Here is a 27,743-nt window from a genome sequence, read left to right on the forward strand (position 1 = left end):
CTTCGTGGAGGGTATGTTGTGTTTGTTGGCACAGCCCACCCTTGTTGCTCCGTAGCGTTAGGAGTACATCCATAACATTGGTCCATTATACTTACGTGGCCAGAACCGCTCACTGCTTGGATTTACAGAACGGGCTTCTCATTTACACCTCGAGCACAGACTCAGAAATATTTACAAAAGGAGACAAAATTAAATAAACTGTCAGTTTGTCTTTAGGTTTAGTACTTAACATAAAGAATCCAAAAATCTTTAAGATGCGTTTCCTATTTAATTTTTGATTTGAAAGAACTATATGGTATAAGGCATTCGTTAACCATAAGCTCTGCCATAATTAACATTCTTCAAGAGTCACATGGTACTTGCAGACTTTTCCACATCAACTTGGGGGCAGATTTTGTTTTCCTTGTGAAAATTTGATCAGTTTCACCTGTGACTTAAACTTGCTTGTGTGTGAGATTTTAATTCCACAGCAGTCATGTAAACTTACAAATTAACTGTGAAGACAGGCCTTTTTAAATTGTCCCCTAGAAGCAAAGGGAAAGTGTTGACACCACAAACAACGTAAGTACTGTCCACTTGCAAACATCACCACTATTTGCATGATTTATGTACTTAACTCTCAATTAGAAGCTTATGCTCATCAGCCTCTACAAGTTTTTTCAAGTAATATGTTTTAAAATTTCTGAGGACCTTAATTATTCACAGAATAAATGGAAATTCCTTAAGATTTCTAGTTTATCTTGAGCTATCTTGTTACTCTTCTTTTGCCATAGAGAGAGGTTTTTCCTGTTAACAAAGGGTTTCTGAAGTTTGTCCTATTCAGGATAATGTAGCGTCTCAGGATTTGTTTTGTATTAGATGATATTTTCATTTTGATCACATTTGTAAGTTTGCATTTATTGCTGACTAACAGCAGATATTCCTTTAACGTTTTCTTCTGTGTGTGGCATCATAGATGTTAAGCTGCATGGATATATCATAAAAGAATCAAAAGTGTGATTTTACACTAATAAAAACAGTATTTTAACTTTTGTACATTTTTTAACAAGAATTTAAATTTTTAAGAATTAGAAGGAATTTGTATTTTGTTGAAAGAAGAAAATGTTTAAAATAGCCTAGTTCACAATCCTAGACTGTACTAGTAAATTTCATTTCCTTAAAGGAGAATTTGAAGCAAAAAGGAGACTGACAACCAAAAGCTTCCTAGATTAATACAACTTTATCTATCATTATTAAGTAAAAATATTTTTACTACTGCATATATCAGCTAAAGTTTCAAAGTGGCTAACAGGTTATAGTTTCAGTTTATTAAATAATTAAATGAAGGCTTTAAGCGCCCAGAAAACTACTCAATACCTATTTTTATTTTTCTCTGTTTTAAAACAGTTGTCTTAATTTCTTCATTTTTTTACTCAGCAAAATTCCATTACAGGCAAGTTTTGTTTTTTAAAAGGTACCTCCCCACACCCCCTGCTAAACAGCCTTCTAATTTAACAGTGTAACAAATTTTTTAATCTTTTTATTTGGAAGGTCTAAGAATTTAATTTTGCAACAAAAGACCACTTAAAAGTTACAGAAAAATTTTTAGTACTGTATAGTGGTGTATTTTTAATGCTCTCTGGAGGAGTACATTCATATTAAGGATATATGTGACAAGTTTTTAAATAAAGTACCAGTTATATTTCTTTTTTTTTTTTTTTTTTTTTTTTTTGCGGTATGCAGGCCTCTCACTGCTGTGGCCTCTCCCGCTGCGGAGCACAGGCTCCGGACACGCTGGCTCAGTGGCCGTGGCTCATGGGCCCAGCTGCTCCGCGGCATGTGGGATCTTCCCGGACCGGGGCACAAACCCCGTGTCCCCTGCATCAGCAGGTGGACACTCAACCACTGCACCACCAGGGAAGCCCCCAGTTATATTTCTTATACATATTTTTTAAGTCCATAACTATTTCATGAAAATGTTAAAGATAATTGGTAAATCACCAACAGATAAAGACATTTCTCTGATCATTTAAGAAACACTTTTCATTATGACTTTATTTTTCATTAGATCAGAAAACAAAATTTTAAATACCCAATATCCTTATTCAGTCTTAGGTTCTGTCTGTCAGATTACTCTAAATAATACTGTTCATGAAAAATAACTACCAAAAGAAGTGGTTCAAAATATCGTACGCAAATTTTTCTTACTGTGCATTTCACATAATTGAGCATAGATGATGAAGTTTAAAAGTTAGGAAGAGCTTTATGGGTCATCCTAGTTCATCCTCCCATCATCCATGACAAATAATCATTCTGCTCCTTACTGGATCTTCTGGAACAGAAAATAACATGCTGTCTGTCTTTGCCAGGGCAGGTTGAACTCCCAGTGTTTTAAGTCCAGTCTCACTTTTCCATACTACTTTCGATGGCATTTTGGAGTACTGACGACAGGAATTTATCATCCTCAACTTCTGTAGCACAAATCCATTCATGTTTTGGACCTTGAAGAATAAATGCATTCCTTGATATCTGTAAAAGTAAAACATTTGAGGTACACTAATTAGTCTTTGCAGGTAAAAATCAAAAGGAGAAAATGTTTTAAAATTCAAGTCAACTTGAAGAATTTTTTGAAAATTAAAAAGATTCAAACAAATACAAATCCAGTTTAGAAAATAACTTCCTAAATTACTGAATTATTCAAATATAGTCTAAAATAGTCTTGTCTTTACATTATAATTGTTTAATTAGCAATTATTTTTAAAGACTAAGTGATAGACGATGCAATGTTCTTTAATTCCAGAAGGTACTGGGACCAGTAAAGGTCTTTACTAAGAGTTAACTGTAGATAAGAAATGCTGAGAGCTAGACCTAGGCCACCTTGGTATGAGGCCAGGACAGAATTAAGCCAGTGACTTAGCTGAATGCCCACTTTTAGCTAACATTATGATGTTCTGACATATAGCATAACTGATTAAGGGGAGGTGAAAGGAGACATGTCATACATGTTATGGGTAACTAACCCTTCTTAGCTGAGTTTGTCTTCTAGGTGAAATATTTATTCCCACATTTAGTGTTCATTTTTTCTCATCCTCAGATTTTAAATGGAGCTGAAGCTAATGGGAAGCAGACCTTTTTAGATAAATTCCTTCTCTAAGATCTTGGTTCTGGCTTTAACCTTAAGTTCTACCTTCACATGCAGTGAAGAATATTGGAATGAGAGGTGTTACATTCAGATTGCCTGGCCTAACAGAAATATAGGAAAGAGATACGGATCCTTTTAAGATTGGGAAGTAGAATGTAAGATAAAAACTAAAAATAGGTACAGTCGGTTTAAGTAGGATTTCTTTTTGTAACAAATGATATTTCTGTTGAGATTATTATGAATGAAATGTTTGTTATTAAATACCCTTTACAAATCGATCCTTTATAGAAGAACTCTTAAATATGAACTTACGGAAGAAGAGGTACAGTCAGATCTGCAAAAATCACTTAGTCCTAGTAGAATGGAAAAATAATAGATAAAAACCTAAAATTGTATCCTCAAGCAAAATAGACTAATGGTTAAGGACTCCAGCTCTCCTGTCAGACTACTTCAAAGAATCCTTCACAATGATGTAGGGTTGTTTCCCTTTGTGATTTTTTTTTTTTTTAAGATGTTGGGGGTAGGAGTTTTATTTATTTATTTTTGCTGTGTTGGGTCTTCGTTTCTGTGCGAGGGCTTTCTCTAGTTGTGGCAAGCGGGGGCCACTCTTCATCACGGTGCGCAGGCCTGTCACTCTCGCGGCCTCTCTTGTTGCGGAGCACAGGCTCCAGACGCGCAGGCTCAGTAGTTGTGGCTCATGGGCCTAGTTGCTACACGGCATGTGGGATCTTCCCGGACCGGGGCTCGAACCCGTGTCCCCGGCATCGGCAGGCAGATTCTCAACCACTGCGCCACCAGGGAAGCCCCCTTTGTGATTTTTGAAAGCTGTTTTCTTAATGTCTAGGGTGTGTGTCTGACAATGCCAGCATTCCTTTCTTTTGATATTTTAGAGGTAGATGAAAGTTTACATTAATGCGACCCTAGAAGTATTTGGGAAATTATTTGCAAGCTGTCAAATTCTAGTTCTTGTCCTGCTTCTCTATTTTAATAGTTAATATGTTTTATATAATGTAGCTTTCTAAAGGTATTTAACTCTTGGGAGGAAAAGAATACATACATTTGGAATCTGGAATATCTTCGATGAGTAGTCTGTGAAGGGCCACTGATGCAATGAACTGGTAGGTTGATTTTGAAGTCCTTTCAAACGGAGTATGAGACGTGCCCCCACTAGAAACAAGCAGTGCATCGTTGAAGAGGAAAAGACTGAGATCACAGGTATGTTCATAGAGCCTGGGTTTAAAAAGAGAAGGAGCTGTTTTAGAAGTTTTACATACGTGTTTTGTTACACAGTTCACCATCTTTACGCTCATAAGCTGATAGTCAAGGTTCTTCCCTGCCTCAGACCTTTTGAATGGCTTATTGCAGTTCTCTGTATATTTTTCTCCTGGTGTGAATAGTCCCTCTGTCTCTCAGACCAGTCATGTGGGTGGGCCTCAAGGTTCCTGGTGAAATGGTTTGAGCTTATCCATTGGACAAGTATCCAATCAATGCAGGAAAAATGAACACTGCACTTTCCCAACTTTATGACATGAATCAGGTTAAAGCTGTGTTTTTAAACTTTTGTCAGAAGGTTGGTATTTCGTGTTGATGGGTTTAGGCAATCTGGGGAAAATACATTTTCATTTGGTTTGGTTTCATCTTTAAGGGTAACACATTGGGTTAGAAAAAAGCACAAGAATCAGTAAGGTGCAAGGTGTCTTAAGTAGGAAGCAGGGGAAAGAAAAGCATTCACTAAGTAGGAAATAGGGATTTTTCTAATTTTGATTGGAGGAAAATTGATAAGTATGAAAAGCTGGAATTAAGTAGCTCTTCATTTCCACAGGGGTTGCTACCATGGTCAACGGTAGGCATGTTTATCAGCAGGCAAAATATTGTGTCCCTAACCTCCATCTAGTATCTTCTGTTGGTGGACCCAGGTCACAGTGTTTAGTAGGTTTCACTGTACTCTAGTATGGGTTATCTCATGTCAGTACTCAATGGAGCATCAAGTGATGTGCTAGGGAGGAGCTTCGGGGAGCCCCACCGAGCCCCCCCATCTCCACCCCCCACCAGGAATGGCCAAGTACAGCAAGCTCATTATTTTGATGGAGGATGACTGAAAAAAAATATGTTTTGCTGAGAAGCATCAAGCAACCCACAGGAAGTTACTGTGAGGAAGTGAGTCAATTTACTGGCTTATTCAGAGGAATTCTCTTATTTTTTATCTTCATCGTCTTTGTTTAATTTTTAAGTTGTTGATAGATCCACATAAAGTTTTACAGCAATGCTAAAGTAACATCAGAATATACTATCAGCTCTTTTCGTGTACTGTTCTTTTGTTTCACTTTTTCTTCTTGCTTGGCTCACTCCTCCCTCCACTCAGGTCACCCTAGTGCACATCTTTCCACTTTTCTTTAACCTGCCCAGGTAGTCACTCACAGATGTACCTGTATATACATCTATTTACAGGTAGGGTGCCATTGTTTCAAGTATTATTTGAGAAATTTTTCTTGATCTTCTCATCAATGGAAATCACTTCAAGTTCTTTTTTTTTTTTTTTTTTTTTTTGCGGTACGTGGACCTCTCACTGTGGTGGCCTCTCCCGTTGCGGAGCACAGGCTCCGGACGCGCAGGCTCAGCGGCCATGGCTCACAGGCCCAGCCGCTCCGAGGCATGTGGGATCTTCCCGGACCGGGGCACGAACCCGTGTCCCCTGCATCGGCAGGCGGACTCTCAACCACTGCGCCACCAGGGAAGCCCTCAAGTTCTTTTTAATGACTAAGTGATACTTAATAGTGTGGATGAACCATGATTTATCCGACTCTTCCCCGTTTGATGGGCATTTGCTTTGTTGACAAGCTCAGGTCTCTTTCTTACCTCCGTCCCTCCCTCTCTGTCTTCCTCCTTTCGTTTGTTCTTTCTTAATTGCCACTGTGAGCAATGTTGGGATAAATCGATTTCCTTACATAAAAACAAATTCCTTACGTGTGCTGTTATTTCTATCAGGATTCCCAAGGGTAGGATTGACTGGCCAAATGGCATATATATTTTTATCAAAGACTTCCAGGTTGTTCTCAATAAAAGCTGTTATAATTCACATTTAGAATCCACTTTATATTATAATGGCTCTGACATATATAGTACAAACCTTAATGTGCATCTGAATTACCCAGAGATTTTATTAAGATGCAAATTGTGATTCGGTAGAGCTAGACTAGCCTGAGATTCTGCATTTCTAACAGCTCCTGGGTGATGCTGATATGCCGACCACACTTTGACTAGTGAGGCACTTAAGTTGTTTATTTATTACAGTCATGCGTGTGACATAGGCAGAGGACTAGATCGGGAGTTAAACATTTTTAAGGAGTGCTATACTTCAGGTTCAGCTCTTTGGAGCGTGTTAGGAAATACAGGTCACGTTAGGTGTGCGGATAGATAGAAGTGCAGTGGTCATCCAATCACTGGAGCTAACTTCCTTTTTCAAACATTTCCTTCCCACCTCTGTGATTATTTAGGCTGGAAGGAGTGGGATGCTTCATATTTACTCATAGTTTATAAGAAATAATGTTCTAGATCAATTTGATAGGTTATTCTGAGAATAATGGAGCACATAGAGCTAGGGATGAGGGAGAGGGGAATCAAGAAAGATGGGGTGTGTTTAAATCGGTGTGTGGTGGGCTGTATATGGTGAATGGCCACTTTAAATAGGCAGAAGAACTTCACCCATATTCTTGAACCTTTTTTGGCAATATTTTTACTACTGATAAGAATCATGATATCATTTTAGAAAAATGTTCAAAGCTATAATAAAACTTTGCCGTTCTACCTGAATGACCAGGGAATGTGCCTACAAGAGTGTTTTGAAGAAGTAGCTTTGAAAGGGGTGTTTGCTTGGTAAACAGATGTTTGTTTTTTTCCTTTGGAAGGGACAGCATTGAAAGTAGAGGTAAATGAAGGAGAATTCTAGTTTTGTGACCCACTTGGACTGGGTAGGTGGATGGCCCAGAGGAGGGAAGGAGCAGGCACATTAACTTGAGCTTGGCATTGAGGCCACTTGTAATCTGAGGACATGAGAAGGGAAAGATAAATGCACAAAGAGGTTTTTATTATTTTAATCTGATTAGGAAAGTGCTATTTAAATTATATATAAATGAATTTTACCTACAATAAAGCTTTCCGAAAGCCATTTACACCCCCCCCCAAGATCTCCAGTAATTTTCATCCAAAGACAAAAAACAACAGAATCTTTTTTAAAAAACTTAGTTCTTCTGCATGTGTAAAAAAAGTAATCTTGCCCTTCATACCGACATAATGGAGCAACTGAAATGGGAGCTCTGGATCCTACTAGGGTTTCATAAAGCTGCTTCTGCTCACATTCAAAGGAACCAACTCCAAGGTTAGAGTTCTTTCCTTGAACTTGGATAGGATTTCTTTGCTAATTCACAAATAGGCTCAGTGACTCAGCCAACCATAGTTTAAATTCTTAACACCATTCAAGAAGTGTTTTGTTGTTTAATTACTACATTAGCCAGACCAAGAGACAAAGTACCCAACTTCCATAAATACATAAAACTTTGAAAGTAATTTTCAGAGCACAACTTTGGCATGAACAGACAACAGTAGGTCATTGGTTCTGTGAGCGGACCTGAGCCAAAACTCTGAATGGTGGATCATTGTGGCTTTTTGGGTTGCCAGGATAAAAATCAATTCAGAGCCAGAGTCCAGTATCCCTGAGAAGTCTGGGTATTTCTCTTTCCCCAGTGCCTAGTTGCCCTGGTAAATGACTCTAGGTCCCTTTGGGTAAGCCAAAAGGAATGTTAACAGTATACATGCTCGGTAGTGTAGTAGTGTTTTTCCTCAAGAGGACTCGGGGGTCTGAGAAGTGGATGGCTCTATTTGGTGATTTAAAGCCATGCCTGTATTCACCAGTCTTAGAGGGCTCCACTTTTGCATCTTTGGCGACACCCCCATTAGAAGGAGAACAAAAATAAACAAAAATGCTAAAAATCAGCAAGCTTAAAGTCACATAGATGAAAATTGGTGTTTCTGAAAAAAACAATAATAAAAATTCCAAGGTACATAATGTATTATAAAAGCTTAACAAACCCAGAACTCTGAAGGCTGTATCCAGAGAGGGAAAAATGCCTCCAGATTCCCTAACTCTAAAATGACTGCGACTTCATCTCTACCGCAGAGCAAATTTTTTCATTTATAGTACAAATATTTACTTGTTCTTTTTGTGTCACTGCTCTTGTTTATTGGTAATTTGTTTAGTACTTTTTGCTATGTTGGTGAGTTTATTATGAGGAAGTCTCAGTTCATCTTTCCACCTGCTGGTCTAATCAGTGGATAGAACACTAAGACCTGGTTTTGAATTCTAAACAAGAACTTATTAGTAATGTGACCTCAGACAAGTTGCTCAAGTCCAGATTCCGCACGCATAACATGGTTCCATTCCTGCCTTCCTCACCAAATGATTGTAAAGAGTATATCAAATGAGAGAAGTTAAAATATGTGGTAAACTATAAAGCTTTAGACTCATGTGAGTTGGCACTGTGTGCGAAAATATAAGCAGACTTTCTTCTAAGTAGAAATCCCTGATAGAAATCGTGGGAATGTCATTTCTTGGGTTTCATATGACTTCCTAAAATGACAGAAAACGAGGTTTCAGCCTAAATGTTCTGTGATAACTTTTGGAATATGAACCTTTTTTGCATTTACTTAATTTAAATATTAATGTAAAATTACATTTGTATTTATTGCTTGGCAAATCACTGAGATAGTGCCTACTTAAACATAAATGTACCTTGTAATTAGAGTGTAAAATAATGTAGTATTCCCCTGTTTTCCTGAAACTCTCAAATGTACTGTTGTCCAAATACTAAAGCAGAAGTCTAAATTCTAATATTTGAGACTTCTGATTGGACGTGTAAAGAGCTTGGAAGTCATCACTTGCATCGCACGACAAAAAGGAAGCTGAAAACTCAAGAGTCAACAATTCTTCTTAGATCCATCGAAGAAGTGAGGTTATAAAGTAGATTACCACCCCAAAGCTGAAGAGACAAGCTGATACGTAGAATCGCAGCTTACTGAAAGCAGAAACTGCTGTTGCAGCCAGCATCAGGTAAGAATATTAAAGGGTAGTTGACTAATTGCTAGAGCCTGAGTGTGAACTAGTTCAAGAGATTATGAATTCCTGGAGGCCTAGCACTGGCCCACACCACACCCCCGCGCCCTTGCATGAGTTTAAAACTTGCAGGAGTTGTACCTCCAGGAGCCTTACCAGATTCTCACTATGAAACTCAGAAAAAACCCTCATTCTTCCTATGGGGAGGGAGAAAGTAACCATTTGAAACATGCCCACAGAGTCCTATTCTATTCTCTTAACAAAGGCCTGCCTTCAAGGGAAACAGTTTTACCAGAATCTAACCAAGATGAGGAAAGGGAAATACCCAATCCCACAGCTACCTCTAACCATCCTGTCTCATCTTAGAGGTGACTAACAATAATAATAATAATAATATAATAAAATAAAAGTAAAAAAGCTGATAGACACTTGTAAAGGTCATAGCCCAGAGGTACAGTCTCACTAAAAACCTGAGACCTAATGATAGGACATACAACTCTTCCCTTCCCCTCACATCTTCCTACCACATCAACAGGACTTATAATAACAAGGTATTATAGCTGAAAAGGACTGCAAGGTTCAAATCCTATTTAAGGAATATCTAGGAAAACCCAAAGACAACAGGGGAGACAAAAATGAAAATTTTAGCCTCTGACACCACAGCTAAAACAAATGGTAAATACAGGCTAACATTTAGCCAGATAAATGTAAAACTTCATACTAAAGACCTATTGACCTCATTCCTTTTATCCAATACATCATGTCTAGCTTTCAACAAAAAAATTATAAGACATGCTAAGAGGCAGGAAAACACAGTCTGATAAGACATGGCAAGCATCAGAACCAAACTCGGATATGGTAGAAATGTTGTTAGAATTATCAGACCAGGGAGTTTAAAATAACTAAGATAAGCTAAGTTAAGAACTCTAATGGAAAAAGTGGACAGCATGTAAGTACAGATGGGTAATATAAACAGATGGAAATTCCAAGAAAGAACTAAAAAGAAATTCTAGAAATCAAAAACACCATAATAGAAATGAATAATGCCTTTGCTGGGCTCATCAGCAGACTGGACATAGCCAAGGAGAGAATCAGTGAGCCTGAACTACATCAATAGAAAGAAAACAGAAGAGTAAAAAAGAAGGGAACAGAATATCCAAAAGATGTGGGACAATTACAATGGGTGTAGAAATGTCTAATGGGAATATCAGATGGAGAAGAAAAAGGATGAAACAGAAGAAATAGTTGAAGTAATAATGGCTGAGAATTTTCCAAAATTATTGACAAGCACTAAACCATAGGTCCAGGAAGCTTAGAGAATACCAAGAAGGATAAATCCCCCCAAATCTATACATACCACATACAAATTCGAGAAAATCAAAGAGAAAGATAAAATCTTGAAAGTATCCAGAGACAACAATGAAAAACAAAACAAAATGAAACATGTTTCTTATAGAGGAACAAAGGTAACGGTTACACTGGATGTCTCTTTGGAAACCATGCAAGCAAGAAGAGAGGGGAGTGAAGTAAGTGTTGAAAGAAAAAACCCACCAAACTAGAATTCTGTAGCCAGAAAAAGTATCCTTCAAAAGTGAAGGAGAGGGGACATCCCTGGTGGTGCAATGGTTAAGAATCCGCCTGCCAATGCAGGAGACATGGGTTCGAGCCCCGGTTCAGGAAGATCCCACATGCCGCAGAGCAACTAAGCCTGTGTGCCACAACTACTGAGCCTGCGCTCTAGAGCCCGTGAGCCACAGCTACTGAGCCCACGCACCGCAACTACTGAAGCCCATGTGCCTAGAGCCCATGCTCCACAACAAGAGAAGCCACCGCAGTGAGAAGCCTGCGCACTGCAACAAAGAGTAGCCTCCACTCTCCGCAACTAGAGAGAGCCTGCACCCAGCAGCGAAGACCCAACGCGGCCAAAAATTAATTAATTTTTTTTTAAAAAAGTGAAGGAGGGGCTTCCCTGGTGGCGCAGTGGTTGAGAGTCTGCCTGCTGATGCAGGGGACACAGGTTCGTGCCCCAGTCCAGGAAGATCCCACGTGCTGCAGAGCAGCTGGGCCCGTGAGCCATGGCCGCTGAGCCTGCGCGTCCAGAGCCTGTGTTCCGCAAAGGGAGAGGCCACAACAGTGAGAGGCCCGCATACTGCAAAAAAAAAAGGTGAAGGAGAGGGACTTCCTCCTGGCGGTCCAGCGGTTAAGACTTCACTTTCCAATGCAGGGGGTGCAGGTTTGATCCCTGGTTGGGGAGCTAAGATCCCACATGCCTCACAGCAAAAACAAAAAAAAAACAAAAAAACCATAAAACATAAGCAATATTGTAACAAATTCAATAAAGACTTTTAAAATGGTCCACATTTTTTTAAAAAATCTAAAAAGAGAAGTGAAGGAGAAATAAAGACATTCTCAGACAAACAAACATTGAGGGAATTCATTGCCAACAGATCTACCTACCTAGCAAGAAATGTTAAAAGAAGTTATTCAGAGAAAAGGTAAATTATATGTCAGAAACTTGGACTTACATAAAGGAAGAGTGTTTGAGAATGAATATACGAAGGTAAAATAAATTCTAATAATAAAAACTGGTATAATCCCTAGCATGTCTCCTACTACACCAGTGCGTTTAGAATTGCTGGCTTGACAGCTAGTTTCCTTCTACCATTGTAGCTCATTTCTATTGATACTGACCAAAAACAACAAAACAAAACAAAAACACCATGACAATGAGAAAAGTGACACAACTGTGTGATTTGATTTTCATTTAATATCCGCTCCAGGTGGGGATGAGGTGAAAGGACTGGAAGGGACTGGTTTCTTCCAACCTCCCCCCTCCCCTGCCACTGCCACCACCCTGCCCCGGGCCTTTGGGAAACATTCACTGAAATATTCATTGAAATAACAGGCAAACCAATTTTCATTTCTTTTATTGCAGTTAATTCCTCTCCATTTGGTTGCTCTTTGTTGAGTTATCATCTTTGCCATTAATACTGAAAACATAGATTGGCAAACAAGTTTCTAAAGCAGGAATTGAAAAACTATGGCCCCACCCCTTGTCTTCTGTAAATAAAGTTTTATTGGAACACAGCTACACTCATTCACTTAGGTATTGTATTGTTTTTGAAGATTGTATTATTCATTATGTACTGTATTTAGGTAGCTGCTTTTGTGCTACAACAGCAAAGTTAGGTAGTTGCCACAGAGATCATTCAGCAAGAAAGACCTAGAATACTTACCATCTGCCCCTTTACAGAAAAAGGTTGCCCATCCTTGTTCTAAAGGAGGAAATGGAATGCTAGCACCCTCTCGTCACAATAGCTCTTATACTGTGAGCACTGTACAAACTAGATATGTGAGACCTCAATACCATGGTGGTCTTAGGGTGAGACCTTCTGAATACTGACCTCAGTAACTAACTGCGGATAATCAACTGGTCTTCTCTTTCTCAGAGTTGAGCAGATCATCCATGTGATACCCGGCAACACTTGGCTCTCCTCTCAATAGGAAAGTGACCAAACTTCAGAATTCCTCTTTCAGTGGAGTTAGTGGTCCCGGCAATGACAATTTAGTTTCTTCCATTCTACCCAGTAGCTGCCTGGTATGCGAGTAAGGTGATAAAACACCTTACTTCGTCTCAGAGAGGGGTGTGTGTGTAACTTTTTAGTTCAACACAAAGACTTATCGTAAATTTACAATATGACAGGCGTACTGGATTCTGGGTACAAGATAAATATGACACAGTCATAGCCATAGGATAGTTAGATATTTACCTTAAAGAGAAACTTAGTTCCTCATCACAGCAGTGAAGTTGGGCTACATCTTGGACCCTAATCAGATATCTGTTTACTTCTGATAGAGTCTATGAAATAAAAAAATTAGAAATATATAAATTTTTAGAAAATAATTTCCACTACTGAAGAACCATTTTATATCCCAGAAGATGTAAGTGTTGAGTAGAACTCAGTTCAGTTATGAAAAAGCATTGTTTGTGAAACAGTGAAAACTATATTTGAGGGTGTAGTCTAATTTTTAAACTATCGAAAACATTGTTTTATTATAAATGCTTTCCTACCATCAAAAATAAGGTGGAGGTGGGGTGAGTCAGAAGGGATCTATGGAGAAAAGGAGGTGAATGAAATGTTACAAGTTAAGAAGTCAGGCCCTTTTACTGATCTAGCCATGGAGATGATCACTTGATGTGTATAGTGATCCAAAGGTAAAGTTCTGTGGGCTCTCTGAGTTCCAAGATTTTGGATTTTCTGTAATCCAATCAACTCCACCTCTTTCCCTATCAGAATGTGCAGATCTAAATTAGGCCCAAACAACTCCACCTTGCTTCCCCAGTTTGAGCAAATAACAATAACACTTCCAGTCAACTGATATTTTAATTCAATATAATTCATATATTGAACTCCTAGTATATGCTGAATACTAGAAGACACGTAAATCATAGTTCATACCTGATGGAGCTCCCAATCTTGTGAATAAAGGACTGAAGGAAAACGTGGCAGAGACCTTCAGGGTGCTGCAGAATACCTAGGAAGGGGCAGCTCACACTGGAGATGTTGTGGGATACTTTACAAAGCTGACGAAGATTGAAATGGATCGTAAAAGGATGAATAGGAGTTTATCCAGTGGAGTAGAAAAAGAAGGCAATTTCTGAGAAGGAAGAGCATGGGCAAAGCACAAATGTGTGAAGAGAGGCTCACGTTATTAGAGAACTGTGAGTAGATTTATGTGGTTTGATCATAAGGTGGTAGGCGAGGCAGTGAGAAGGAGGGTAGAATGGGACCAGATGATATTCCGTAGGTAACAGATAGCCAGCAGAGGACTTCTAGGATTCCCGCTGATGTCCTCAGTGGGCAGAATCCTGCACCAGATACTATGTGCAGGGAGATATAAAACAGTAAAGACACGGCCCCATTCCTCAAAGGGGGTCATGATCACAGTAGTCCCAAGAAAGGTGCTAAGACTGCAGAGAAGTTATGGGATGGGGTCAAGACCACTTGTGCCTCTTCTCATCTAGCATCCTTGCCAATAACAGGGATGTGGAATATGAGAGCTTGGCAGCCCCTGGCACACAGCAGGCACTCAATGGATGTTAGCTGAATCAAAATCTGTATGTCTCATTTTTGCCAGTGACTTGAGGTTATAATTCATGAGCCTGAGATGGAGCAAGTGCATCAGAATACATACCGGGCACCCACAGATGATCCTCTCTATGTCTGACAGCTGATCTTTCATACTGACGTTCTGCTTCAACTAGAAAACAAAGTGATTTTAGGGAAAATGAAATTGTGATATTTTCATACATAAAAAATAGATTAAAATATTTTATGGCTCTTGATAAGGGCATGGTATTTTCATAAACTATTATGAGAATCTCCATTTCCTGTACCCAATATGTTTTAAAACAATGAGGCTAGCGACAACACTGTATTCAAATATTTCTTCTGGGCATAATGAGCTGTCATTTACGTTCAGCCCAGACTCCCATGCACTGTGCACGTCACAGTGATATTTTCAGAATGATAATACCGTACTCCAGGATGCTGAATTCCTGCAGAATATAGCTGTACTTACTTAGGCAGGAAAGTTAATTAATACATGAAAAAGTACATTCAGAAACAAAGGGTTTTACACTTTTTCTTTTCTTTTAGTTATCTAGAAAAATCACCCAAATACTCCATTTTTTAAACTTTTGTATTAATAAAGATTTTATTGTACTTCTACGGGTATCTGAAAACATTGTCTCATGTGATTTGATTTAGAATAGGTGCCCTCTGTGCTCAAAATCACTGAATACAATGATTTCACATTAAAAGGATGAAAGACTTTGAAGTAAAGAATACCCCAGGAGGATAAGGTATTTCAGGATCTTTGAGGTAGAGTACACAAAAGCACTGTTACATTTTTAAAGGACACAGGCTCTTAGCGGCAGCCAACCTGATCTATGCAACCTTTGTATTGCTTGATTACTTCAATTGCAGTGGTCAAGTCCCGTGGTCAACATGTTCTGCAGAAGTGTGAAGCCTCAGAGCGTAGAGAAGATGAATATATTCTTCAGACCTTCGGGATGGGTGCAAAAGCAGCTCTGGAAGGCTGTATGAGGCACAGACAAGGGAGCCCTGGTCTCTTTCTGACGGCCAGAGAACGCCCATACTTGGGATGCCCCGGCTGTGCTCTCCCTCAGAGCTAACCTCAGCATCTTTGTAACAATGGTCTTATCATGCCTCTTCAGGAAAGCTCGGAGTGCTGGTATCATTTCTCTGCACTAAAGGTGAGCATTATATTGTCAAATCTCTATAAGACAGTTTTGAAGCATTCAGTTCCACCAGGCGAGCACCATCTGTGAAGCACTCAAAAGCAAAAAGGCAACATCTACATCTAATCACAGTGTTATTAACACTATAGGTGCTTACTGATATCCTAAGTATAGTGTTTTAATTATACCATAAACCTAACCCTATTCATTGAACTTAATAAGTATAGAAAACTGAAAATGGGCTTTGTGTGCAGGTAGGCCTGGATTAGAATTAGAATTCTAATTTAATTCTATCTAATTCTATGTGACTTTGTCAAGTTACTTAAATTCTCTGAGCCTCAGTTTTCTCATGGATATCATATCTAACCTTGCAGTGAGTGGGGAGGGGGCGAATCCTATCCGTAAAGTGCCTGTCACACAATAAAGGTTATTTCCTAATAGTAAGAGACTATTAATGGGTTCACCTGTAATACTGCTGTTAAGCATGTTTTCCACAGCAACATTAAAAAGGTGCTCCAGGGGCTTCCCTGCTGGCGCAGTGGTTGAGAGTCCGCCTGCCTATGCAGGGGACACAAGTTCGTGCCCCGGTTCGGGAAGATCCCACATGCCGCGGAGTGGCTGCGTCCGTGAGCCATGGCCGCTGAGCCTGCGCGTCCGGAGCCTGTTGCTCCGCAACGGGAGAGGCCACAACAGCGGGAGGCCCGCGTACCGCAAAAAAAAAAAAAAAAAAAAAGGTGCTCCACTATACTTAATATCTGTTTTAAAATGTATTATTCATCACCATTACAGCCCCCAGGAAGTTACCTCATTTTTCTCAGATGGAAGTAATGCTAATTTCTAGAAGTCAAATAATCACTGATTTCAGAAATGTTAAGAGCTAACATTTATTGCGTGCTTACTTATATTCACCCCCATGCTAGTGAAATAGATACATTATTATCCATAACTATAAAAATGTTGGCACAAATTTGCCCGTAATAATATATGATGCTTTGTTCCAGTTCTTGTCCTAAATGTCAGTTCTATGAAATTGCTTTATTCATGCAACTTTCACATAATCGAGTTGTCCTGCAGTGTTTAAACTCCCCAGGTGGGGCAGGAAGAGGACAGCAAGGGGCAATGTCTGAGGTCAGGAATCGTCCAGAGACTTCCCAGCCCCGGGCTTTCCCTTCAGGGCCTCAGTGCAGACAGGGGGACATGGCCACACTGGACGTGGGGACAGTGGCAGAGTGCACCACCACGTCACAGGGTGCCTCTCCTGCTACCCTTTTGATGTAAACTGAGGAGGGAAGAGAGGTATCCTACTGCCATCAGAGGAGATCCCAACAAGAGCAGCAAGGGGCATAGACGGGAGCTGCATATTCCTGCTCAGACAGTGTATGGCAGGAGTCACAACAGGGACAACTGTTTATAATACACTCGCTCGGGAATGTAAGACAAAGGAACTCCTTATTTCATTGTGAGATTTCACACATTGAATGTTTTTATTTCCAATGTGTGGATTATGAATTCCTTTTCTCCATGAGAGAGCTGGACTCGCCCAGGCCACCCAGGCCTGTAGTGGCAGCATGGAATCAGGGTTAACAGTCTTGCTTCTGTCTCATTGTGAAACATGTTCCTGTGACCGAGCCCCAGGGTAACTGGGACAGGTGGGAGTCTGGCTTTTTGCATGAGGATTAGTTCAGTCCCACAACCAGTTCCAGGGCGCTGCTGGGTCAAGCACTGTGCCAGCCCATAGCGACACAAAATTAGGTAAGTCAGGGTCCCCGTCCTCAAGGAGCTCACAGTAAACCAGAGAAGATCTGGAAGCCAAGAGTAGAGGAGAAGTCTTTCCTGGTAATTCTAGTCCTTCGGGTTACACATGAAACTTCCTCTCAAGCTCAGAAGGGCTAATAAGTGCCTGGATGGTCACTCAATCTTTTACCTTCTCCATAGTTTTCAGAATAACAGGGTAATTGTTGAAGAAATTGGCGTATATGTTCAACTGGCTTCCAAACTTTATGAATATTTCTCCCATGCAGTGAGCTGGGCCCCATTCCTGTAGTCTGTCTCTCAAGTCATCTAAAAACCACCTACAATATGAGGAAAGCGTGGCCATGAAATATTGGCTAGTGACAACCTATAAACTTAAAACATAAATTTGTGGTCAGTCGTTTAGGGCAGGGCTTTTGTCAAATCCTTTTGTCTTGACACTGAGCGGTTCAGATTTGACAGGAAAGGAGGAGATGGGAAGTGAGGATGCAGGTTGAGTCAGGTGGTCGTCCACCGAAGACCTTCCACTGGTTTCCACCGAAACTCAGGCTCTTCTTTCCATGTTTAGGGAAAAGTACCTGTGAACCCGCCACTCCTGGGTAATTAGGTTGCCAGGTGGTCCGTATTTTCTATATATCAAAGTCCTGTTTTATTTTGTAATGCAGAGGGAAAAGCCATACACTGGTGTAAAGAAATCCCACATCCTGATATTAACTGTGCTATGTTTATGTATGGAGAAATTAATTTTCCTTACTGGGACTAGGTAATTCCTTTCCTTATATTTGTACTTTTGAAAAGTTGTAAAATTAGTATCTTTACAACAGAAAACAATTACAGTATTCAATTTTTAAAAATCTAAAGGTCTAATGGTGTTTTAAAAATCTAATGGTCTTTTGAACCTAGAAAGATTAAAACTCCTAGAACACAATTTCCTCTTTCCCCTCCAGGCCTAGGTCTGCCCCACACTGCCCCAAATAAAATATGACAGTACTAACGTATAATGCCATGAGATCTTCACCTGAAATGTCAACCATCATTCCATGAACTAAAATTAAAATGTAAAAGTAATTTAAGAGAAAAATCAGAAAACTCATTCTGTTTGAAATACTATAAGCACTGTTCTTGGTTAAGTTTTATCTTTCAAACACATGGTCTGTATATAATGCCTATTTAGACATATCTAATGAGTTAAAAAATACATCTATATCCCACTTGGCAGTTGGCTTACAGCCCACATTATATTTTATGTGTATTTCCATATTTTTAAAATACTGGAGTGATCTAATATTTATCATCGTTTTGACTTAAGGTTTCAGTTGTCAAAACTTCTGTCGTTGTCTTAAAACCATTGTCAGGTATTATTACCAATAGCCGGATGAGATTCTATCATAATGACTGCACTATGTAAATGCCCTCCTCCTTGGTGGTTCCTGGGGTTGGGTTTGGGGATGAGTGAGCGCGGGGTCGGCGAGGTCCACGGCTGCACCATTCACTGTAGGCGGACCGGCCCTGGGTGTTGTGTGACTGGGAAAGAACCTTGGGGCTGAGCTCTGCGCTTCAGGATTCAAGATTCTCTCTTTGCCTGTTGTCTGACCTTAGGGAAATCCTTTAAGTTTTCTGACTTTCCTTCTTCCTCTACAAAATGTGGGTTCTAACACCTGATTTACAGGGTTCTGTGGTTGAAACATGATAATAAATGTGGATGTGTGTTGCAGAAATGCTAGACAGCATGCATGCACTGTGTTACTGTCGCACAGGACCAAGCCTCTGCCTGTTTGCCCCTGCTTCACCCACTACTACCCTTTCTAAACGGAAAGACAGAGCCCTAAAAGTTATATTGATTATACTCAGCGTTTGAAGTCAGACCATAGCTGATGGGTCGGTTAAACCCTGTGAACCTTCACATCCACGTACCACTTCTTTAAATGCCGTCCTAGTGTCCTATCAGAAAAGCAAGGAGTAGCACAGAGATGGCTCTTGCTGCCGAGATGTTACACGTCCATCCTCTTGCCTCAACTTCTTTTTAGACCAGGATTTATTCAAAAGAAAAATCTACTGGCTGGATTTCCCCCAGTTATATTTGGAGGGTTCTTTCCCCCTAAGAGAAACTTTCAAGAAAAAAGGAAGAACAAACCAGAATAAAGGTTGAAGCTTTTTTTTTTTTTCTTTTTTGGTCAGGAGCAAAACAAATAGAAAATTCTTATTATGTGATAATTGGCTTACCAACTCAAGCAGCAACTCAAAATTTGGACCGTTTTTGCTGAGACTTGATTTTGTGTCCTGAGGATTATCTTCTATAACATTTCTTTCCTGAGGATTAAATGCAGACTTGGTTATTTGGGGCGGGCCCTGGGATGTCTAACTGCCCAGTCAGCGCCAAGCCCCCTGAGGGTTCAGAAGCTCTGCCCTTCAGCCATAACCATAGTGGCCCTAAGACACAATGAACTAAGCACTCGACAAATTTGATGCCTCTCTTAAATTAAATGTTACGTTAAAAAAAATAATAACCTTTTGCTTCCTAGGAACTGCATGATACTTGAGAAACTAAATGCAGTGCAGCTCCCATTCGCCTGGAGTCAGGAGAGGGATTCCGCTCTTCAGCTGCTCCTCCCAGGTGCCTGGGACCAGGCCTCTGCCTCAGCTCTGCTCTGTCACAAGGCAGCAGACTGCAAACAAGTTATCTTGCTTTTAAGGGCCAGAAGCAAAAGCTCACAGTACTTTATAAAATTCACCTCTTTGTTCACCTCGTGAAAAAGCGTCAGAAGTAATTCACATGCCATTTCTAGATCTGTTTCCACGTTAAATATGGCTTATTCTTTCTTTACTTTGCCTTGTTAATTGTTCTTGTGGCTTCCGTATAATTTAGCACGTTAAAAAAAAAAGCCCCCGCTTCGGCCTGCAGCATCCCAGGATCCACCCCAGCAACGAAACAATGGTCCCATGTTTGTGCTGAGGCTATGATAATTAATGGCCACTACTGCTGCCCTTCCTAGTCAAAGACAAAACTACCTATAGCAACCCATTGATATGTAGGAGGGAGACTGAAAGAAAACACCAATTTATAAGCAAGACTCCTTTTGCCTTACTCAGGCAAAAACAAGTTTTTATTCTGTACCTGCAGCCGTCCCTTATGGCTGCCTGAAGCCTTTGTATAAGAGCCCTGGTCCTGGAACTGCATGCAGCCAGCCAGCGCCTGAGCCTGAGCGCTTCACAGCTGCCCCACAGAGCCTTTCTGCCATGTCCTTTGTCTTCCCCGTTCGGGGCTGACCCATAGCGTCCTGGCACGTATTTATATTTAAATCTACTTTGAATTTTGACACAATAATTTCTATGCGTGGAACGCTCTCTTCTTTCAAAATAAATTATAGTGCTGATAATTTATATGGAGAAATGATAACTTCAACCAGTCAGGGTGACACCCGTAGTTGTGTAGGTAGACGTGGTTGCAGGCGTAAAATGAAAATGAAACTCAACCTGCCTGGCCGAGGTTAAGAGAACCCAAGCGGTACAGATCGGATTGTGGATCCCACAGACGAGGGAGGCCCCCTTATCCGGGATATCATCTTTTTGTACAGGCCCCCATGAGTGCTCAGGCATTAAACTTAAGGAGTGGACTCCTAGACCCCCCTGGCTATCCTAGAACCTGCTTGCTCATACTGGGGCTTTGTTTCATCTCTGGTTCAGCAACAGCTTTTTAAATTTTTTATTTATTTACCTTTTGGCTATGCTGAGTGTCTTGCAGGATCTTAGCTCCCTGACCAGGGATCGAACCTGGGCCTCCTGCAGTGGCAGTGCAGAGTCCTAACCACTGGACCGCCAGGGAATTTCCAGCAACAGCTATTTTTTAAAGGTAAAATTTTCTCTGTGGCTAGGAAATCAATTTGATGCAGTAATTGTGTTTGAACCTAAAAATAGTGAGTTCTCTCATTTTATATTATCCGTCTAATTATTAGGATTTTTAGAGTCTATTTTTTGGTTAAGATACCATCCTCTCTTCGTTTTTAGGGATGAATTTGGATGAAGTAACAGGGACAGCAAACTTTGCACATTTTTAAGAAAACAATTATTTGGAGTTGCTGGGCCTTTGCCTTGGCTCTGTCCATGACCCGTAAGCAAGACCTTGGATCACATGTTAGGAATTTTCCTCTAGGATCTTACTTATTGCTAACATCCTAGTTATTGCTGGTGCTTCTCCCAGAAAACACTTGGCTGCCTGAATTAGGGACCAGAAATAGTTGTGAAAATGACAGGTACAACTATGTCATATGTCATTGTCAAGAACAACTATGATTCTGGCTGTGACTCATCACTGTGGTTGTATAGTATCAGTGTAAACACTATAGGCATATCAAGGCCAGGAGTTAACTACTCACTGGGCAGCAAGGTGATAGATAGATAGATAGAGTGAGTGAGCTATATATGTATCTGTCTATATGTACATACGTGTGTGTGTGTGTATTTGGTCCTGGATTTGGCAGACAAGCCCTCTTACACAAGCCCCTGTGGAAGGGTCTTTAAAACAATTATCTCAGAAGAAGGCATTACTTTCCACTCCTATGGCTGAGAGTTTGTGTGCTCTTCTGGACGAGTATCTACACCTTTAAAAATAAACCCCGAGGTGTGGCGATACTCAGCTTCTCTATTTTATCTGAATTCAGCACCTACGTTTAAGCTGTGGTTTTCCTTCCTAGGGTCCCCAAATTTGTTTCATGGGCATCACGCACAAGCTCTCAAGTGTATAACAGAGAAGCAAATAAGGATCTAACACCTATTTTTTCTGATTTGATTTTGAAAAAGGAAGATATCAAAGACATTCCTAGGCACTAAGGTGTTTCACATTTCTGTAGTGTTATTACAGGCAGACGATGTAACAAGAGCAGGCCTGATTTCCAGCATGGAGGCAACTTTAAGCCCAAACTTTCTGCATCATTTTATTAAAGTGATTAGATGATTAGGTTGAAAAGACTTAATTCGGTGTGGATTTTATTTGGCAGTGGAAAGAATGAAAGTATCTTTGAGAGGAAATGTTCTAGGTGACCATTCTTTTAGGGGCCAGAGATTCCAGAAATTGTTCTCAACAATAGTAAGGTCTTTCAGATGTAAAATGAACACTTCACAAGAAGAGGCACTTATAGTTTTGTTCCTTTTGCTTTCTTCAAGCTATCCTGCTCCAAAGAGGGGCATTTCTGGGGCCTGTATGTCCATGGTTGAGGGTGACAGCTTCATTCTTAGGAATAAAGGTTGATGGAAGAACTTCAGTAAGGTTTCCAGGGAGTCAGGAATGACCCAGATGTTGTAAGGACTTTGGAATAATTTGGAACCTGTGTGATGTGGTTACATGTCGATTATTCCCTTTAGTGAACCAAGGGGAAATGAGTGGTACTGGAGCCCTGGGTGCTATATTTCAAAGGTTTTCACAGGCTGAAGGAGGGATGGAGACTACATCCACCTTTTGGGGAGAATAATCCTCAGAAATCTCAAAGAGATAGTGGCCACCATTACAAGGCAAAAGGACTCTGAGAGGCAGAAAGAGCATCTCGATTAAATGCCGCCCCTTGTGCCCCACCCCCTCCTGGTCATTCTGCTAACAGGCATTAATCAGGCTGCGCCATCTATGTATGTGTCAGTCTTATCCACCCCAAAGGCAGAGGCTGTGTCTTATTTTATGTCTATCCGCAGGGCTAGCACAGTGCCTAGCACATGATTGCTTCCTGTAAGTATTTAGGGAACTGAACTGAGAAGCTGGGGACTTGACCTCTGCCTGAGAAGTGGTTTGTGATGGTTAATTTTATACACCAACTTGACCAGCCCACAGAGTGCCCAAATGTTGGCCAAACGTTATCCTGGGTATGTCTGCTAGGATGTTTTTGGATGAGATTAACATTTAAATCAGGAGAATGACTAAAGCAGATTGTCCTCTCTAACGTGGATGGGCCTCATCCAATCAGTTGAAGGCCTGAGTGGAACAAAAAGGCTGACCCTCTTGCAAGTAAGAGAAAATTCCTCCTACCTGATAGCCTTCAGACTGGGACATTGGCTTTTCCCTGCCTTTGTATTTTAGCTGAAACATCAGCTCTTCCTGGGTCTCTAGCCTGCCCTGCCTTTGAACTGGAACTACTCCGTTAGCTCTCCTAGTCTCCAGCTCCCTGACTCATGCTGCAGATCTTAGAACTTGGCAGCCTCCACAACTGCACGAGCCAATTCCTTATAACAAATCTCTTTCTCTATATATACACTCACATCCTATTGGTTCTGCTTCTCTGGAGAACCCTGATGAATACATGGTCCGTGGGCGTTTCCTGAAGAGAGAGATTTAGGGGTGGGGCGTCAGAGAAGCAGGGCTCGGACCTCTAAAGGGTTTAGATGTCCCTGCGAATGTGTTTATTAAGACTCCTCTCGGGGAGGATGCTTGTGGTTGGGAAGAATAAGCCACTTCAAGGGGGAGGAGGGGCCGCTAAGGTGCACAGTCCGCTAACGACAGAGGGCGGGGGCTGAATAACTGCAGGCCTTCCGTTCTGCTGAGCAAGTCTGGTGGAGGGGACGCTGCCTCCAGCCGTCCACCCTGTTTGCCCCTCCCTGCGCTGTGCTGTCCTCTAAAGCCAGGTGGACAAAAACTTCCAGAATATCAGGTTAATGGGGCAACACATGATTTGCCTGCTGGAGGAACCCACAAGTCTATTCCTCCTAACACTGTCCATGGTGACTTTGTGTTGGGGGTGGCATCCAAGCCTTCAGTCATCACAGATAGGTGCTTTTTCAATGGGCATGAAATGACATTTTCATAGAAATCAGCTCTCTGAATGACGATGCAATTTTCAGTGTTTCCTGAATACAGATGATTTCACTTAACCAAGAATGTGCGGATTCTGAATATAGTACTGGCAAAATTATTTTTTCTTGACTGAAGAACTAGCTTCAAACCCACTTTTTTACTTTTATGAATTTGAATCTCAACTTAAATTTGAAAAAAAAGAAGAACCATTTTTAGTTTCACCAAAAAAGTGTCCTGGGCCACAGATGAAAAAAAAAATTCTTTAAGTTATGTTGGGCAGAATGCGAGTATCCAGTTCTTCCCCCAAAAGCCAACTAGTTTTACTCCTGTCAGTGTGATGCCACGTATGCTTGTAAGTGGCTTAGATGTTACTCACATTATGAAACTACAAAGCATACTTTTTTAATAATAATCCATGAAAAGGAAGTTCTTAGGAGAAATGACCAGGTGAAAGCTTTCCAGGTAGAATTATCGCTTTTGTTTATGAATTTCTTAAGCACATGTGTCTAACTTACAGTGAAGCAATGGCATAAAAATGTAGCAGCAGCTTTACCTTCATGAGTAAATTGCATGTTGCCTTTGGGTCACATTTTGTCAGAATAACATTTCCTTCCAAGTCTGCTCTTTTTACTACATTTCTTCAGCAGAAAATATGACAAAAATTTCAGAGGGTTGTCCTGAAAAATCCACCCCCCCAGCCAAGCAAGTTTCTATTTCAAATACAGGTCAACAGAGTGCAGGAGAAAGCACATTTTTTAAGTAGAGTTTTCATCTCTCTACCTAATGAAGTTGCAAGTCCAGAAAACAAAGTAACTGTTATTCAATTAGCGTCAGTAAATGGAGCTTTCCAGTTAATCTTGATTCTCAGCTTATGGTCACAGTTCAGTTAGGATGCCAAGATCTTGTGGGAGGGTCTCAAGATCTTCAGAACCAAAGTGGCCCACACTTTTTAGCCAGATGAGGAAAGGGGACAGGACAACTCTTGTGTCTTCACAGGAAAAAGAAGGTCTGGGGGAGAGGCTCCAGCAGCAGAATTCCCGGGGAAAACATCCCAAATTTGGTTGCCACTCTGACTGTAGGTTTGAGCACCACCAAAATTATATCATACAAGGTTATTTTAAAATAATTTGATGGTAATAAGTACCATGAACCTACACCAAACATGTTGACTAATTCGTTGGTGTTTGGGGACGGTGCGGAGAATTTCAGGGCCTCAGGATCATCCCTGTAAACGTCTCTGATCATATTATCAGCAAAGTTTTCCAGGGCCTTTACCACTGAGCTGCCTGAGGATTGGCTAGTGCGGTGCGGAGCTGAGTCTTCAGGGAAGAAATTCATGGCTAACGGCAACTCCCCAGGGTTCTCACTGGACAGCGTACCCAGGAGATGTCTGGTGCTTACCCAGGAAGCCAAGTTGAAACCACGATAGATAAGGAGAGAGTGTCCAAAGACGTTGTAAAAGCACCCACAAAGTGGAATTACTACAGTGAGAGGGAAGGATTTGAGAATTTTTCCTTGGAAAACTAGAGACCTTACACAGCATCAGGTATGTTAATATCGGCCCTACTCCTGTCCTATTCTCAACTGCCCCTGATCTGAGCACTGCATACAACTGTCCCTCCGTATCCACGGAGATTGGCTCCAGGATCCCGGCAGGTGCCAAAATTCTCGGGTATTCAAGTCTCTTATGTAAAATGGTGTACTACTTGCATGTAACCTAGGACATCCTCCCGTATACTTTAAATCATCTATTGCTTAATACCTCGTACAATGTTAATAGTTGTCAGTGCACAGCCCAATTCAAGTTTTGCTTTTCGGAACTTTCTGGAATTTTTTTCCCCTATATTTTCCACATGTGGTTAGTTGTCCTAGGATGCAGGACCCATAGGTGCAGAATCCACGGATACGTATGGCTGACTGTATTTTACTTTCCTATAACCTTGCCATGGTCTTGGGGCAGAGTGTGTTCTGTACACTGCCTCTACTCACTGTGTCCTGGTATGTGGACTGACCTTTGTAGAAAAGCGTTCAAGATTTGTTTCTGATGAAAATGCTTCTTCAGCCTTTCCCCCATGCCTCTGCCCACCCAAATTACTGATTTGCTTACTTCTGTTCTTCTGTGTTCTCTTTCCTCTCTTATCTAGCCTTCCTTGCCCTTCATCTTTTTATATCTGATTTCACACTTTCTCAGGTTTTCTGCCATAATTGTTTTAACTGTTGAATAATGTTTATGTGAAATATAAGCCACTAAACATGTTTTTTAAAGACACTTCTGACTGAAATTAATCACAAGACAGAAAACAGTGCATCATGTGATCATCTTTAACTTATCGAGATTTTTCCTATATGTCTATTTTATGCAGCTAATACATCTTGGGTTCAGAATCTCTCAGTGGCTTTTTTTGCACTTCCTCTGAGGAATTGTGTCCCAGAGGGATAAACTGGTAAAAAAACAATAAATGCAAACTAAAAATTTATTTAAGGTTGGGGTTTTTGTACTTTACGCGGGCCTCTCACTGTTGTGGCCTCTCCCATTGCAGAGCACAGGCTCCAGACATGCAGGCTCAGCGGCCATGGCTCATGGGCGCAGCCGCTCCGCGGCATGTGGGATCTTCCCGGACCAGGGCACAAACCCGTGTCCCCTGCATGGGCAGGCGGACTCTCAACCACTGCACCACCAGGGAAGCCCTTGTACTTTGTTTTATTCAAAGGAACACTTACAGAATTTTCTTTTGAAAGTTCAATCAATCCCTCTGCCAGAGCTTGTATAATTTCTTGGTTATTCAGAATGTTAGCCATACTCATGGTGTCAGATACAAATTGCCCTGAAAATATAAGGTGATAGGCCTGTAATTAAAATATGTAAGAGATATGATCAAGAAGAAAACTCAGTCCTCACAGTTGCTTGTTAGTGGATAAAAACACAGACTAAGAATAAAAATTCTACTATGCCATGTTATCTACCATGATAAAGTAGAAAATGAGCAAAAGCGTCTAGATGTGTAGCGTATAGAACGTACCCACCCTGACAGAGCTGGTATTGAATGAAATCTGTAAATTGGACAAGGAAAGAACATATGAAAAAAAACCTTATAAAGTTTAGATTCTCAATTCCACCAAAAACGCTTCCATATTCTGCATTAGCTTTGTGCTCAAATCCGTAAATATTTTAAGTCCATAGGGAATAACATACAAACATACATCTTCTACATTTTAAAAATATTTTGAAAAACTTGCATTTATTTGAAAAACAACCTTTTTCCATTTGACTTTTCATTGCTTATGACCTACATGACATACTTCTATCATTCCTCTTGCCACTTTTCTTTCTAGTCCTTAATATCTGTGAAAGAACCAGGAAAAATAATTTCTCCTTGTTTATAGTCTCATAACTTTTAAAATACTGGTTGAACATCTACTAAATGTGGTAGAGTTAAAACCAAGAAGACAGGGCTTCCCTGGTGGCGCAGTGGTTGAGAGTCCGCCTGCCGATGCAGGGGACACAGGTTCGTGCCCCGGTCCGGGAAGATCCCACATGCCGCCGAGCGGCTGCGCCTGTGAGCCATGGCCGCTGAGCCTGCGCGTCCGGAGCCTGTGCTCCGCAACGGGAGAGGCCACAACAGTGAGAGGCCCGCGTACCGCAAAAAAACAAAACAAAACAACAACAAAAAAAGCCTAGAAAACCAAGAAGACAAATCCCTGCTTTGGAGACCTTTGTGTAAAGAGA

General features: G+C 40.7%; 1 protein-coding gene and 1 non-coding gene across 2 annotated transcripts in view; both read right to left on the reverse strand.

The window, feature by feature from the left end:
• Positions 1-2,382: 2,382 nt before the first annotated feature.
• Positions 2,383-27,743, reverse strand: part of ECT2L (epithelial cell transforming 2 like) — a 60,279-nt gene continuing 34,918 nt past the window's right edge. The window contains 11 exon segments of the mRNA XM_065888622.1: positions 2,383-2,500; positions 2,657-2,659; positions 4,175-4,351; positions 12,998-13,086; positions 14,424-14,489; positions 15,174-15,226; positions 15,229-15,329; positions 15,428-15,501; positions 17,417-17,611; positions 19,468-19,554; positions 26,738-26,841. Of these exon segments, the coding sequence (XP_065744694.1) occupies positions 2,383-2,500; positions 2,657-2,659; positions 4,175-4,351; positions 12,998-13,086; positions 14,424-14,489; positions 15,174-15,226; positions 15,229-15,329; positions 15,428-15,501; positions 17,417-17,611; positions 19,468-19,554; positions 26,738-26,841 (1,067 nt within the window).
• Positions 20,995-21,067, reverse strand: TRNAG-GCC (transfer RNA glycine (anticodon GCC)). The gene has a single exon. It is a non-coding gene; the product is annotated as a tRNA-Gly (tRNA).

This window comes from Phocoena phocoena, chromosome 12, assembly GCF_963924675.1.
Source record: "Phocoena phocoena chromosome 12, mPhoPho1.1, whole genome shotgun sequence".
NCBI lineage: Eukaryota > Metazoa > Chordata > Mammalia > Artiodactyla > Phocoenidae > Phocoena > Phocoena phocoena.